The sequence below is a fragment of the Gavia stellata genome, chromosome 9, assembly GCF_030936135.1.
Source record: "Gavia stellata isolate bGavSte3 chromosome 9, bGavSte3.hap2, whole genome shotgun sequence".
NCBI classification, from domain to species: domain Eukaryota; kingdom Metazoa; phylum Chordata; class Aves; order Gaviiformes; family Gaviidae; genus Gavia; species Gavia stellata.
Genome location: NC_082602.1, coordinates 38,140,588 through 38,157,548, shown reverse-complemented (window position 1 = coordinate 38,157,548; position 16,961 = coordinate 38,140,588). Strand labels below are relative to the sequence as shown.

The following is a 16,961-nucleotide window of genomic DNA, read 5'->3' as shown; positions in this document are numbered from 1 at the left end:
CCTGGAATCATGGTGAAATATATGGACAATATTGCATTGCTTTTAGCAGTGCAAAGAAATGGGTGGAAGCCAGTCCCACCAAAGTGGGAGGAACCATGGAGCTTCAAGACCTTCATTGCTTGGCTCATCAGCGTTGGGGAGCTTGATGACTTGCTCCTTGTCTCCAGTTCTTCTCACTGCCGCAGCAATAGGAACCCATGACGTTTATGGCATCTCTTCCATTTCTACAATGAAACTACTGAAGAAAAATTACAAAACAAAAAAAGGCAAAAAAAAAAAAAAAAGAAATAAAACTTGGAGGAGAAGGAGAAAGGGAAAAAGGAGAAAGTGAAGGATCTACTTAGTTTTGTCTCTGTATGTGTGATGGATATGCTGGGGGTGATTCCCCACTTTATTTTATTAAGTGAGGATAAAGAATAATAGCAATGCGTAATGAAAATACAACATTTTTTCTCTCATGCATGGGTTTCAAGATATAATTCCTGTGTTCTTTCTAGCCCCTGATGAGCACCTTGCTTCTAATGGCACGGATAATGAGAGATTTACGACTTCTGGCTTTTTGATAGCAGACCAGAACTCATTTGTCCGTTCCGTGGCGGATCCTGTAATCATCTCTGCAGGCAGCCAGCTCCAGCTTCAAGGTGTGCAAGCAGGGAAAGATAATTCAGTTAACAAATCTCATGATGCTACTTGTAATAGAAGAAAATCCATCCTGACATCTTAAAAAAATATTTTTCTATTTTGTTTACATAATGAATCCTGTTCAGCCTGAAATTATTTCAGGCTGTTTTCCTGGCTCTGATTTGAAAATCTTCCCAACAAAGCGGCCTTAAAATACTGTTATCTTTGTGCAACTGTGTTCAAGTACTTTCTTTTGTGGCAAGGTACTTGTTTGTATTGGTTTGGCTTTTTTCACGACAAGGAAGAGTTCAAGCAAAGAGTTGGCAGTTGCTTTGTCCCCCTTTATATTGCTGTTTGACCCCCATTGTAATTAGGTGCATGCTGCTTCTTATAAGTTCAACAAAGATGCTTTAGCAGGACTGATGTACTCTCCTTCTGTCATCCTCTCTTGGTGGGTAAGTACAGTGTGGTTTGTAGCTGTGTTTGAGCTATCAGGATGACATCATGTGCTCCTTAAGTGTCTTAGAGAAAACTGCTGTCTCTTCTTACACGAACCTAGCTGAATGTCAAATCCTGCAGAGACGAAAATCAGATGCATTTTTATGACATCGTAAGAGAGTAAAATCCACGTGTGGCTATGGAGCTGCCTTACTGCCCTGCCTGTGTCCCGTCTTCACTGGGGTGCTGCCTTTGGGCCATTGTCAATGCAACGCTTCACTTCCTCCTTGGACTTAACGTCACTTCTGAAGGCTCAGGATAACATCCTTGAAGGATGGCAAGACTGTGCCTGTGACAAGGCTTTCTGGAGATGCATCACTCTCTCCACTTACAAGTAAACACAACATTTGCCGGTAGGTTCCCTATAAATCAATTTAATATCAGCAGGGTCTTCAGTATTAGGTGGGATTTTCAGCATTTCTCTGTCTCTGCTTTTAGTACCAGGCATGTGAACTTTGGCTTCGTTGTTCAGTTTTATTTTTAGATGACAATACTCTCTGCAATTTTATGATATTCTTTCTTTATGACACATGAAGAAGACCAGAAGACATGGATTTGGTTCTGGTGTACATTCTGACTTGGCTTTCATCTTAGATGTATCTGTAATGTCCGGATGGTTTTACTGGATGACTCATTTCAGATCTGAAGAAGTGAATTATGATCTCTCGCAGCCCTTACTGAGAGGGAGCTTGGTGAATCTTTAATGATGACACTCTTTTCCTCAAGGCTTCCTCAGGTATTTAAATTAAATAAGTCACAAGAAAATTTAAACAAATCTAATGTTTTAAACAGAATAAAGTATAAATTAATTCCTCCAAGTTGATTTTAATGATATGGTTTGTCTGCTGATAACTTACAGTAGGAATAACGCATAGAAGGAAAAAAAGGCTTGAAAAGAATTTTACGTGATGCCAAAGTCATTGTATTAGCTGAGCGATTGCTCTGGTGCCTGACCCTGCAGCTAAGCCATCAATGTCCTGTAGGTTCCAGGTCCTGAGAGGGGACTTTGAGCATTTTTTGGTAATCAACAGTGCTGACCTGGGGGCTGTAGGGACCCTGGCTGCCATGGACGTGGGAGGGAGCCCGACTCCCCTCGCAGGTGTCTTACATGGTGGGCAAAAGATCGACAAAAAAGATAATTTCTTGGTGAAGTGGAGAAGTTTCCCCCTTTTCATACTGGTGTGTGTTCTGCAATGCTGTTTGATGTGTTTTGAGGGAAGTGCGGGAGGTTCCTGGAGGCTCCAGCGGAGTTCATTTTGAGGTGATGCTGGTGGCTCAGAGGGGATGGCAGACCTGGTCAGTGCGCAGCAAGCAGGGCTTGGAGCAGGGCAGAGGAGACCAGGAGTGCTGGCACGCATTTGAAATTTGTCAGCATATGAATAGTAAATGAATGAAATATGCAACTTTCATGACAAAAACTGGAGATGAGGCCAGGGCCAGTGGTTTAAAGTCATTCCAGCTCTGCCCAGTGTCACTCTGGGTGTCATCAGACGACCCCCACCCCCCCAGCATGGCAGTCTGTATGTGTCTAGCAAAGACCTGAGACACTGGAAAAATAGCATTATCCATGGACTGTTTTCCTGTGTGTCTCAAGTTTTGTACAAAACCTCAGCTGGCTACAAACTGGGCTGCCCTGTGCATGCCAAATATTCATAGTCCGCTATTTTTCACCAGCACCCTCACCTTTGCAATCTATCTGTGTTTTAGCAAGCTGATTTACAAGTACATCTTTTCTGAATCATTATCTGAGCCGTCTGCCAGTTGGCCCGAGGCAGACATCCAGGCACTCGAGACTGGGAAAATCGGTTCCAGCTGCACTCTGTAATTAGGAAAACCCTGGTCTGTAGCCGGATGTCCAGATGCCTTGCCAAGGAGCGTATCATTTGGTTCAACAAACAGTATTTGTGGGGAAAAAAAAGTAAAAAGAGTGAAGTTGTAATAGGACAAAGTTCACATGCCAGCAACTGCTCCTCTATTCCTCATCGCATCTCCCGTTTGTAAGCTGGAGGGGTGGGTCACGGTGGGAAGGGAAGGTCTGGGGAGGTTAAACAAATCCTCAGGATTTCAACTCAGAAATAAGTTTCTCATACTCCCCACAGAGATGGAAAGTACTTGAAATGCCATTTCTTTCTTGCTTTCGCACGAGGGAAAAACTGAACTCTGCATTTCGTTGTGTAACGAGAGTTACAGTGCAATCTGTTTTGTCAGCAATGAGAATTTCTATGAAAACTCTGTATGTATGTGACACATCTCAGCTAAACCCTTGTACTCCCTGAAGTGTCTTCATTTCAAATGCAGATTCAAGCTCTTTTTAAAGGTTTGCGGGGTTTTTTTGCTTATTCTGTTGACATGAATTAACAAATGTGAAACTTCCAAGAATAGATTTAATAATATCATGAAAAATACCAGGGCTTTTGCCACCAATGCCATTTAATCTATTTCAGTAACTAGATTAAATGACTTGCCAGAAGTTTGAGTGTTTTCCAACAATAGGATTCCCATAGTCATACGAGAATGTCATTGCACAGGATATGGTACAAAATGCAATGCAAAACTCCACTCTGGATGATTTAGAAAAGCAAATAAATATTTCCTCCTCTTCTTCTTCCCACCTCACTTCGTCCTGCCTCTCCTGCTCCAGAAGCAGCTACTTTTTAAAGTTAAACAAGCACGAATTAACTAACCTATTCCAAAGGATCTGTGTGAAATTGGAAGGTCCTACCTACAGATTATTGCTAATCACAGGAGGCTACTTTGATAAGAATAACTTACATCTTGTATGTAATCTACTGTGTGGACTTTGAGAACTTGTTCTTGTTTGACCCTGTAGTACTCAGTCTTTCTCTTGTGCTGAAACTACATTTGAATGAAATTCATGAAAGGCCATCTGGCAAAAGACGCCTGTCTGGATCTGATTTATCTCCGGCCAGCCTTCCGGATTTCCTTGCGCACTGGTTGACATTAACAAGTTGATGTTCTCCTGTTGTAGCTTTCCAGCTTGATCTGAGACAACTGTGGTTTGCTTACTGTAAAGTGCTTGAGGAAAATATTCATAACTTAGTTGAAGTGGTCACTTTACTTACATTTTTTTTTTATCGAACCTTTGGATTTTTTGAGGTCTTGCCTTAATTCAATCCAACAATTTCTTCTTTATCCTTCTTTGCAAGTTACTCCCTATTCAGTTGTCTTAAAAAGTAAATATGACAGCATATGTAGCAGCTCTTCATTATGAAGGTGTTCGCATGTAACTCACCGGAGTACTGGTACACTGAAAAGAACCTTTCCATAAGGCTCACCCAACAGTTACCCCCATCCCACTGCTTGTGGACGCAGGTGGATTTTGTCCTTCCCTGAAAGCACAGCACCTCTTTCTCACGGTGTACCACAACCAGGTGAGGAGCAGGCTCCAAGGGCATCTCGCCCATGGTTTGTGCCAGCAGTTACCATGATCCAGTGCTAGATCAGGTTCATTGCATTTTCACGGGTTGCAACCATGCATTATTTCTTTGCCAAAAAATGTGTAGTGGACCCTCCGCTCCAGCTATTTTCTGGAGTCTCTTTTTTTCTACACTGTAGCTAATGAGTCCAGCTGTTTTCTCTGTGGCTCAGGACCTTCTTTTGCTCAATGACAAAAGCAAACCTCCTTTTTTTCATGCCAGCTATGAATATTCACAGTGGCACTGGTCGCTTGGAGCTGAGCGAGTAAAGTATTAAAGGACACCTTAGTATACTTTATTAAAGTAGAATGTTCATCAAACATCCTGTTAGTGTTTTGTGATTGCTGTTCCATGGTGGGACTCAAGGAGATCTCTCGATGGGGGATAGACCTGACACCTTCCCCCTCTTTCCCTTCTACTCCTTAGCTGTGCCCAATGAGATGAAGCCATGAAGCCTGCTGTGGTGGACATGCTTTAATGAACACTTCTTAAAGTGGAGCTGATTTATATTCCTTTGTTAATATAATGTTACATATAAACTGAAATTCTGCTTAGTAAAAGATGATCAACTTCTGTGGCAGGCTGTCTAAGTGAAAGAAAAAATAAGTCTTACTAGTGGTGTGACTTGTTGCTCTAAAGAAACAGCCAGTAATGTCAAGAGATTTCAGTCCAAATAGAGAATTTTTGAAAATTAATTTTGGATGCTTATTACAGAATAGAAAGTAACGTAATTTCTGGCAAAACTGTTGACAGCAGATGTAATGCATCTTTGCAATAACCCAGGCTCCGTGTTATATGGAAATTAGCTCTGTGTAAAAAGCTGCAGACAGGCTAGCACTCGCACAAAACAAAAGGTGACAAAATTAGAGACTGGTGTAGTGATGTAAGAGTTATCACTGCACTAGAAAAGTTCAAGTCCACTAGTTCAGGGAATGTGTGGACGAGACACTGTGGGACATGGTTTAGTGGGCATGGTGGGGTTGGGTTGGCGGTTGGACTTGATGATCTTACAGGTCTTTTCCAACCTGTGATTCTGTGATTCTGTGAATTTGTGAATATGATTTAAAATTACTGTAGTTCTTTACATGTGAAAGGTGACTTAGTTCAAATGAAATCAACCTCATAGCATCCAGCCCATTAATGTGCTCATTTGTGCTCCCAGTGCTGCAGACTACGCAAAAGTGACATTTGTTGAAATCCGCATCTCCCATCTTCCCCGACTGCTCCACACTCATGCCTGAAGCCACGGAAATCAAAAGCAGAGATATTCAAGCTTTGGATCAGCCCTGAACGCATTCTGAGGCCGTCCACAAACACATCTTTGCAACAGGATCCCAAGGGTGTTTCACATGCCTCTCCTGGGAAGAGGGAGAAATAGGATCCCTCCGATAACAAGATCCCAGGGCAATCAGATTGTTTACAGTAACTCTTTTCCCTCCTGCTTGCACTCCATTTAAACCCACATTTTCTGACTCACTTCCTCCAGGACACTGGAAATAACATTACTTTCTCTGCGTTTTTTCCCCAGGAGTGACACAAAAGCCATGGGGCACTGACGGTCAGAGGACATGCACAGGCCTTCAGCGGAAGGGTGCTGCAGAGAGAAAATCAAGCTCTACCAAGGTAAAATAAATAAATTATGTTTATGTAGCAGTCAGCAGAATGCATTCAGGTTTAAAAAACAATCACTGATTGCTGAGGGGTGTATGGTTGGACTTGATGATCTAACAAGTCTTTTCCAACCTTAGTGATTCTGTGATTCTGTGATTTGGACTTGGTTTTGTTTAACTAGGCTTAGCTTAGGCAGCAGAAAAGCCAAATAAAATGATGGCTAAATGTTGTGATTCAGTGTGCTCTTGGTGAGGGGGAAAAAAATTACATGTTTTGTGGGGGAAAAAAAGTTGTTAAAAACACCTCAGGAGACTTAATTAAGTGGTATCCTAAATATCACTACACTCTGTCTCAGATGTTCTCAAGATAAAGCCTGAGGTTTTCAGTTCACCACAATTACTTTTTTTTTTTCCACGAAACGCAGTGAAGCTTGAAAGCTCCCAATGAGCGTAGGATCAGCTGGTCAAACCTTAAAGATCCATTTTTTTGCCAAAGGTTGGCAGGAGGGAATAATATATATACTCAAGCAGAACAAGGAAATGCAAATTATTTAAAATATTGGTGCATGAGTTTGAAGCTAATCGGGAGCATTTTTGACATGCCTCTGGACTCTTGCAGGATGTCTCCATCTGTGCAACCCTTAACAAAAGAAATAAATGTCAAATTAACTACCAGAGCATGAGAAATGCATCCAAAATAAAGTATTTCAAGCAACATTCTTCTTTGGTGCCCTGTAGAAATGTTGGGGAAGTCGAGAGTTTTGGAAGGCATGCAAAGGTCTTAAACCTGGAGGTAGAAGTAAACACAGTGGAGAAAAAATGAGGCGGATGTTGTTACAAACCATGAAAGAAACAAAGACGGAAGAAAATGCTTTCCCTGGGGCTGTGAAGTTATTGAATTGTCAAAACCACAGGCAGCTGGTTTAAAGAGTTGATAAAATTCACCTGGCATTTCACCTCGTTAATAAACTCTTGATCTAACTCTCCCTATTTGGGGTCCCAAATCAGCCTTCCCAAGAGTTGCCAAGGAGCCTGTTTTCTGTGTTGTTTCCCTGCGGGAGCACGGGAATGGGTTTCCCCATGGGCTTTGGTGCAGGGCGCCGTCTCTGGCACCCACGCCCTGAGAAGGGTGACCGTGGCACCTGGGAGGTCACAACTCTGTCCCTCACATAGTCTTCCTTGAGGAAGAAGACTGTCGTGTTTTGTGAAATACTTGTCAAGGACTGGCATTGACTAGCGGGTGATAGACGCCCAGATACGACTGAGATGACTTCATAACGAGCAGGAGCAGTGCAGCTAGCAAATGGCACCTAAACCCCGAGTGACCTGGACTGAGCTTTCGTTATGGAGCTAATCCTCAGAAGTTGCATGCCAATTCAGTGGGGTTTTTTTCTATTAGGATCAGGAAATCTAGGAACATGGGGCAGGAGCAATCTAATCGGCCAATTTACAGCAGCAATGAGATTAGGCCAGATGCTTTATTGCATGTGACTTATGTGACCAGCCGTGTGGATAATAATAGCAGGAGATTTTAAACTCAGGTTTACTCTTTGTCTGATAGCTTTAATGTAAAAGCACCTCCTTTATCACATCGAGTGAAGTAATGTACGGTCTATCGAGATAAATGTTTACTGTCATGATTGGAAAAATGAATCTGGGCCATGGTAATCAATCTTGGACATATGTGGTTTTACATCACTGATAGGTGCCACCAAGTAATGATAAGCAAGAGGGAACTAATGAATTAAAATAGTACCCGGAGCCCTTATAGGAAATTATATCACTTTTGTGCAAAGGGATCATAGAGCAGTTTTTCCATGCTTATAACTGGTGAGGGTGTACAGCAGTCATGACCCCAGTGCCCACATGTCCTCTGCAGCATGTGGTGGCACACGTGGACCTTCAGGCTAATGATCCATAATATATTTAAATGCATTTTAAATTCCAGCAGACTGTCATGAAAGAGCAGTTTAGAGTCTGAAACTGGCAATTGCCTTTGACATGTCCATTTTTAAAGAAACAGAGCAACCACAAATCCCAGCTGTGACAATGGGATTAAATACTGAAAATAACAGTATAGAATACACATTTTTAATTTTAATATTTTTTTGCACCAGAGTGATAAGGTTTTCACTGAAGTCTCCCAGACAATGCAGAGCTGATTTCCAGAGCGTGTGTTTCTAAATGACAAAAAAGTTAGGATGAATAGAAAGTTAACAAGAAATCTCAAACAAAACTGTCTAGTGTGATAGATGGTAGATGAGAAACAGTCACATATATTATGATAGCGTATGTTGATAATTCGAATCTTTTCATTTGCAGGAATCTCTGTCACCACAAAATACAAAATTGATTTCACCAATAGTCATTTCGCAGATGATTGATGAGAATAAATCAAAAGAAAATTGGCTCGCTTTGCCTATGCAGTCCATAATCCCCCCGTCTGGTGCTTATCACACGAAGCAATCTGTGGCTAGCCATGGTTCAGACAACATGAACAGAGCATTTACGGTACTTCCCAGCAGATTAGAAATTCAAGCATCTTTAGATGGCACCACGTCTCCATCGGACTCTCCCATCACACAGGGAAAACAGTGTCAAAAGGAGCAGAAAGGGTTTGCCTCCATAACTATTACAGCCAGGCGTGTTGCTGCAGGCTCCAGCGACCCAGCATGTGGAGCTGGGGCTGTGCAAGAGCCCAACGCCGTGTCCCCAACCTCGAGCAAAGTCCCTGCTGCCCTCCGCCACTGGCCTCCGCCCGGCCACGCAAACCAGAATGTCTCTTCATTAAAGATTTCTGAATCTTGCTCACAATTAGGTGAGGAGCCCCGAAAGCGGATTTTTGACCCTGGAAACGAGGAGAACGGCATGGGTCTTCAAAGCGGTGATGGGAGAGAGAAAGTACCACCTTACTTCATCTCATGTGTCCACCTTCAGGTTTCTCAGCACTGTCCAAATACCATCTATTATATAGACAAGTCGCTCAGTGTGTGCGTTGACCAACCTCGAATTAAATGCCAAAAAATTCAAAGATCAGTGTTGTCCTTCAATGTAAATTGCAGTTCGTCTAGATTAACAGCAGATGGAGTAGATGGCATAGCTAATGGAGAGCCAATAGAGGAGATATTTAAGACAAAGCCCCTAGGAGAAAACAAGACTCCACTCAGACCAAACTGGAGTGCCGACTTAACAGAAAATAATGTAATTAATAGAGAGACAACAAATGAAGGCTATTTGGGTAGTAAATACCCTTTGCAAAGTGTCTTTGTCTCTGAACTTCCAGCATTTGTGGATATACCCAAAGGACCTAATAACGTAGTAACGACAAAGAAAGATGATGATAAGCAATCTGGCAGCTATCACTCTACATTTTCTCTCCAGCTTCCTAATTCAAGTGATGAGGCAGGTAAGTAATTTCCATAAACCTCAGCCTGGTGGAGCAGAGGTTCAGGCTGGAACGGACCCACCACAATGATTTTATGTGAGTAGATAATAGTAATCTTTGCTTCTGCAAAGGCACGGTGAGTCAGAGCACAACCCAGATGTTTTCAGTTCCAGGACTACCATGAATATATTTGCCATGCTAGTGATGTGTGCTGCTCATCAGATGATAGAGAAAACTCTGCCTTTGTTTTCTGCATTAAGCCTCTATTCTTAAGCATTTATAACTGTAATTTATTTTTTTTCTGCCAGCAACGTGCAAGCACTTAACCCCTGAAAATTATTAGGTCTTTCTTTGTATAAGGGCTGAATTTCAAGGTGTGAGACTAAGGAGGAGATGGCTGCACTGAGCTTGGTTTTCTGCTCCTTGCAATTAAAAATGATCATTTTCAGCTTTTACTTAGAAGGCTATAGTAATAAGCCCAGACCTTTATAACTAATGGCTCCAGGTAAATGGTTTGCAAATCCTTAACACATTTGTTTCAAACATCTCCAAGCACTTTGCAAACATAAGGTTTTCTTCACAACATTGCTCTCGGGGAAGGGAAAGGTACCGTGGGGATTGCTTCATGCCCGAAGTGGTATAGCTTCTGCTGCGCTGGGCTATAGCAGCTCTTTTACAGTGCACTGGAATAACCACAGCTGAGTTTATTGACTCTCCAGGAAGGGAGTGTGGATGGGAAGAATGTCAATGAGTGAGTCTGGTTTTTACCAAGAACACTAATGTTAAAACTTACCCCCCAAGTACCCGGCGACCTTGGGCTACATTTAATTGCAATTATCTTGTTCTTATATGTCCTTTTTGATCTAAGGGTCAGTATTTGAACATAAGCTACTTCCTAATATTCGTTTGTACCTTCATCTTCCCAGTGTGCAAATGGAAAAAAAGAGAAAGACGAGGAGTTGCATGCTGTCTCATGGGCTGGACAAGGTACAAAACCCAGGCTGCACCGTCCCTTCACACCTTGCTGTTACCGCTGCACTCGCTTTCCCGTGCCTGAAATCAGTGGGACTGCTCTTGCAGTTACCAAGGTGCAAACAGTGCGAAAGCACGGCTTTATTCAGAGGCTTCCTGCTTTAACCTTAAAGAAAATTATCAACAGAGCCAGGATTTTCCAAACTGTCAGCGTCGGTAATTCCAGAGTCAGGCCCTTAAATGAAAGCTGCGTGGGTCTGCAGGGTGAAGCACCCCTCAGGCTGGCTGCTGAAGAAAGCCTGGGATAAAATATTTCTTTATAAATGTAATCCAGGTTGTCTGTTGTAGAAGGGGAGATGGCACATTGGGGAGCAGGAGAGGGAAGATGCCAACCAGTGCCAAAGCAAGGAAGAAACGCAAAGGGGTGAGGGTTGGCGAGGACCTTCCGCTGACTGACACCAGCAAATTAAGCGTTTCAGCTTTGGGCTTCATTGCATACTGTCCTAATTTCAAATAACAATGTCCTCCTGAAGTTTCCATAGGAAGTACTATGCATTCAAGGCTTTGTTCAACACCATCCAAGATGTCTCTGTGATAAAGCACAGAAACAAGGATTAGAATACCATTGAGCCTTCCCTAGGCTTGGTAATACAATGGTGGTCATGAAAGAATCACTTTTACTGAAGTAATTAGTAAGTGAAATAGGACACTGCTCATGGTTCCACAGTTTTACTAAAAAGAGGAAATAAGTGAGGTAACCGGCTGAGAAAGACTGGTTTTTGAAAAATGATTTCCACCATTTGTGTACACAAGAATACAGGTGTAAATAAACATTGGAAGTGTTACCTTTTTAACTGCTTCCACCTTTTGTGTAAGCAATAATATAGAATGTAAAGAGATATATTTCTCTTGATCAGACCCTTTGTAATATATAAGAAGGTGTTTATCAGCCTACTACAACTTTCCTGTGTGAAATTTGTACAAACAGCCAGAATAATGCTTCAAAACAACAGTCTTTCTCACCAGGACCCCCAAAGTAATGAGCTCTTGCCTAGCCGTCAGCCGTTAAATGTGACAAATCATAAGAAACCTAGTTAAATGCATGAGACATCCGCACTGCTCATTAAAATGAAAGGCAATTGGTATGACTTTAACCTGGGAGAAAATGAGAAAGTTCCCTTTAGTTCCAAAAATGGGTGAAGCGAGGGAGAGAAGTCATCTCTTAGGTCCAGTTCTCCATTCTGGTGCAAATCTGGTACAGTCCTACAGCCTGTTATGTGGTTTTTACCTGGACTAGTTTGAAATCTCTGAAGAAAGTCACAATGGGACACAGTTGCCTTCCTGCTTTTTGCTGTGGCACTTCTGTGTATACAGCTCAAAATTACAAGACCTGTATTGCAAGATGCTGCTTTATGAGCACAGCAAAATAACTATCCCATCAGCAAAGTCCTTTATACCATTACAGATTCCCAATTCTTTTAGATATTTTTTCCTCCAATGTTTACTAGCTCAAATCCATTCATGTTAAGCTTTGGTCTGCTATATGTTTATGCAATGAAATGTTTGTGAAATGAAATGTTTAAAAAGAAGGAAGAACTCGCAAAGAAGGGCAGCGAACAATTTTTGACACTGTGTTAATACTTTAACATAGTTCTCTTACAGATGAAGGAACTGAGGAGAGCGCTTTGTCCATCACATTTCTGATGACCCAGAAAGTTTGAGTTTATATTAGTTTGCAGCTGTAGGCAATACCTTCCTGCCAGCAGAAATACAAGTGGTAATAACATCACCATGGCAAAAAAAAAAAAAAAAAGGAAGAAAAATTACTTTCAAGGCTAGACGTTTCTGTATGAAATCTGTAAATGTAGTTTCCAGGATGTGTAGGCTGCCTTATTAGGATCTGAAGTGGAATGAGCACCCAAATACTTCTCTGCTTTACAGGTACTGGGGCCAGGTTTTCTGTTTCCTATAGGGCCGGTTGAGTCATGGCCTCTTTGGAGTGTCTTTTTTCTAATTTTTCATGTGGCTTCACTAAAGTAATGATGACTCTACTTATAGTATTACTTATACTATTTCATGTTCAAATCCAAGTATTCAAGACTTGGCTTTACATGGACCTGAATAACCTAATCTAAGGCCCCGCTTTCAGCAGGAGGTTGGTCCAGATAATCTCCAGAGGTATATATTTCCACAATGTGCCACATATGAAAAGGATATTTTAGGCACATTAATGAAACGTAAATCTTGGGCTATGCTCACGGATGGTAATTATACTTAGAAATCCAAATCTCTCAGACTCAGTTAGCGTTCAAAGCCATATTGCATGCTATAGCATCCCAAGGATGGAATATGATCTTGTGATTTCACCGCTATGGACTGTATCTTCTACTGAGTCCGTTGCTTTGGGTACTTTACTTCCATTATCTGGCAAGAAATTGGACTGTAAGTGCTGGAAAATCCATGTTACAAGTGAAGTCAGACTTGAACTGCAGGAGGACATAGAGACGTAGGACATAATCGTGTTTATTTTTAATGAGTGGCCAGCATTTAAATTGCTTGGGCAGCTTAAGGAACGTGTACCCGTTAATGTGAAATGGCTCACCAAGAGCCACACGACCCATCTCGGAGACACGACCAAGGGTAAGCCAGGGCCAAGCTCCATGAGGTCCTTGTCGCAGGTGATCGATGTGCATCACCCTGCCTTCGGTCATGGCTTTTAACAAGCTGTCAGAACTTGCTAACGCTGCTTTTAAGCGAATGCTGCAATTTCCTTTACTGTCTGTAGCTGATGTCTCATAAATACAAGGTAAGTTAAAAATGAAAAGATTAGTCTTGTTTCTGCTGAAGACAGGAGCATTTTTAATCTTAATTTCTCACCTACCTTTCACGAAGAATATATGCCACATGAATATCTAGTTTTCCATCCATCTTTTACAATATATTACCTACTGGGCTTTATGCTGAATTATTAAAAAGGGGCAAAGAGAAGAAAATGGGCCAACTTTAAATTCATTTTGACCTCTTGATTAAACAAGATCATCACTTTACCATGAAAGATTATAAATGCCAACATCTAAATTTATGTTTAAGCTTAGATAATCGTAAATGTCTTGATGCCCAAGCACCTTCACAAACGTCAGCTATGCTATAAACTGAAATAGTTTCTGCTAACACCTCAACTTTTATATCATCTACATTTCTGTTTTACTTTTGTTGTCATGCCCGAAACTGCTGTGCAGAGTTATTCAGGAAGAACAGCTGAGGTGGAGAGAAATGTAAATCTGGTTTGGATGGTAGGTGCTGTGCTGACTCCCGCGGCCCTACGTTGAGATACAGAAGATGTGGAAGATGCACAAGGAGGATGGGGGAAGGTGATAAAAGGGCATCTCATGAATCGTACTCGTATGTAAACTACCCACAAGTAGGGAAATCAAGATTATGAGGTATGCGCGAGTCAGCAATGGAAGGTGAATATGACGCGATGGTGATGGATGTGACTGCGGGCGTGAACGCGGGCAGCAGCAAGGGCGGGCGCTGGGAGCCAGCTTGGGGACGGGGGGGTGTCTGGGGGGGCTGCGCTGCCAGCGTCCCTTCTCCTGCAGAATTCAGGAATGAACCACTCAAGAAGGGGAAGAACACATTTAAATCAGTGAACAAGACAGATCAGAGAGCTGGTATTGTGGTTGCTTATACCTTTTCCCAAAGAGAACGGCAGGTGACTTGAAAGCAAAATTTACTTAATTAAAGCAACCCAAGAGAGTGGATGGGGAAAACTGATCTGGGCTTTTGGGGTGTTGAATGGCCCCAGGTGATTATAGGCTTCTGTTTCCTTCTTAAGCAAGAGTTTTATTAACAAGTGCTGAAGCCAGCAGCATGTTTACTAAGGGCTAAATAACTAGACTTTAATTTGTTTCAAGAGCTATTTTACTTTTCTTTGTGCATGTCTCTCTCTCTACATATATATATTGGAGTATATGTCTATATATACTTGTATTGGAGTAAAATCAGAACAGCTGGTGCTGTGGGATTTCGATATGCTGCTACCTGCAAATCAAAAGAATGTTTTCATTTTAAATACACATTGAAAAGCCCCTGGTATTTGAGACATTTGTATATCAAGAAAATATTTGTAGGTCACCTTTAAACTAATATATACGCATGGTAATCAGGATGGGCTAATGTAGGCAATCTTAAGACTGAAGACTATTAGTAGTATTTACTTTCAATTACTAAATAGTATTTGAAATATTGCGATGAATGAATGTGGCCTATCTGGTGTTCTCACCTCATCTTCTGTTCATGGTAAACTCACCATGCAATAACCCAGAGTACAAGATTAGTATGTGTGTGTGGAAATATATATATATACACGAACAAGATATAATTAGACAAAAACTGTTCCTTACAATATGGAATTTATTGTACAGAAACTTGAGTAGCTACAGCTGATGCTAATTAACTCTCCAGCCTGAGAATATGTACAGCAGTAGTGATGGTGAAGACAGGAGAAATGTGAAATATGGCACAGAAGATTTTACTTTAGCTTGCACCTGCTAAGCATGAGGAGCCAAATCTTCAGCTGATGTCAACCAATAGAAATATCTGCCTTCAGAGGAGCGACACTGATTTACATCAGCCAAGAGTCTGGCCGGGGACGTTACTGACTTGGCATTATGGACATAGCAGCTGGTGCCAACTTGTTAAGAACAAAGGACCACATGCCAAAAAGCCCGTTAAAAGGAGCTCCTTTGATGTTTCACTTCATCTGGTATAAATTTTAAATGGAGGAGGTTGTCAATTTTCCTTAGTCTAGACGTTTTGTGTCATTGGGTCTGTGTCACTGCAGTGTGACCTTCATGTACTGTATGCGATGCGGAGAAATTGAGGGCTCAGTCCTTGCAGATGTTGAGAACTCGATGAGGAATTGGCAGTCCTCAGTTACGAGTGACTCTGGAAGATGCTGCCAGCCTTTGAGACAGACCCCAACCTGTGTGATGGGCAATAGGAGTTGCGTCTCCTTATCTTGGAGCTTTTTTAGAAGGAAGGGGATGCCTCCTCTTCTCTGGTGGGTCCTTTTACGTTTATGGAGTACCAAGCTCTTGAGCTTTGCTCCTTGTTTCAAATGCCTGCTGCCAGTTTTCCCATCATCAGGTGTGACAAAGGAAGGGGTGATGACGCTTATCGGGTGTAAGAGGAGAAGCAAGGGATCAGTGTGGAGGGGTATTCTTTCTTACTCTACTTATTTAGAAAAACTAAGGGACTCGGAAGAGCGATGTGGCCTTCTGTCCTGTCAGATGGATGCATAGCTACCGGTGAAGGTCACAGGCAATGGATGTAAGCGAGAGGGAGACATGATGCTCAAGGCTGTGTACGCCAAAGCTGCCCCTAGGCTGGTTTTCAATGATGGCACTGGTGATTCAGTGGCACTGTGATGTCACAGAGACCCTGGCTGTGATTAAAGCACTCATATTTTCCTATGGAGCTAATTGTTCTTTAACAATTTCTCTGAGTCTTTAGGCAACAAAAAGCCATGGATATTTGGGGCGGTGGTTGGATTATTATTTTTTTTGGTTCAGATTTTTGTTTGTTTGTTTGTTTTCACTTGTTTAAGGGCATGACCATAAAATGCTTTGACTGGAGTTGGAGGAGCTCCCCACCTTCAGGAAGCACGCCTTCGGCAGATTAAAGGCTCAGTTTTATACTATGGGGCCTAGCAACAAACCTGTTCGATAGAAAGGCCATTGTTTCCCTAGAAGACAGAGGATGTCTGCCCTGTTAATGCTGTTATGGTCAGCATTTCTGTGAGTGAAACTGATAAATCAGAATTTTTTTCCCAAAGATGATCTTACTCTCTGCTGAAGATCCAAATTAAAGTTCAACTTTCCTTGTTTTGGCATGTGAAAGCTAAGGGTTTGATTTTTTCCACGGTTTTCCATCTTGTTCAGGGTAGACATTTCTATCTTGAGCTGTCAGAGTTGGTAAAAATGTGAGAGAATTTGAAGTGAAAGACTCTGGAGGGGGCAAGTCACTCGTTAGCACTCAGGGCAAGCAGTGGAGGACTGAATGCTAGAATCGTTAAAATAATGATTAAGAGAAAGAGATGGGCTATGTGGATTCAGTGACTGCATTATGCCACTGGAGTAAAGGGCCTCATTTTCCCCTTATTCACACTTGGTTTAAACTGGGAGCAACTCTTCTGCAGTCTGTGAAAGGAGTACTTGGCTCAGTCTGGCTGTGGTAAATTATCAGAAAGAGCTGAACAACTAGGTGTCTTTGACATGATGAGAATACCAAGTGGTCGATACATTTCTTACCCTGCAAATCACCATTCAAATGTTCTGAATCATTCTGAATTTTTTTTTTTTTAAGGTCACACTGCATCAGGTTACTCCTTGAGTCACTACAATAGCGCCTGATAGCTTCCAGCATGACATCCTT

General features: G+C 41.9%; 1 protein-coding gene across 1 annotated transcript in view; it reads left to right on the top strand.

The window, feature by feature from the left end:
- The window catches only part of C9H10orf90 (chromosome 9 C10orf90 homolog), a 67,916-nt gene that overhangs the window by 27,413 nt on the left and 23,542 nt on the right, over window positions 1–16,961 (top strand). The window contains exons 2-3 of the mRNA XM_009813245.2: window positions 6,085–6,179; window positions 8,489–9,572. Coding sequence (XP_009811547.2) covers window positions 6,085–6,179; window positions 8,489–9,572 — 1,179 coding nt within the window. The remainder of the gene's footprint in view (window positions 1–6,084; window positions 6,180–8,488; window positions 9,573–16,961) is intronic.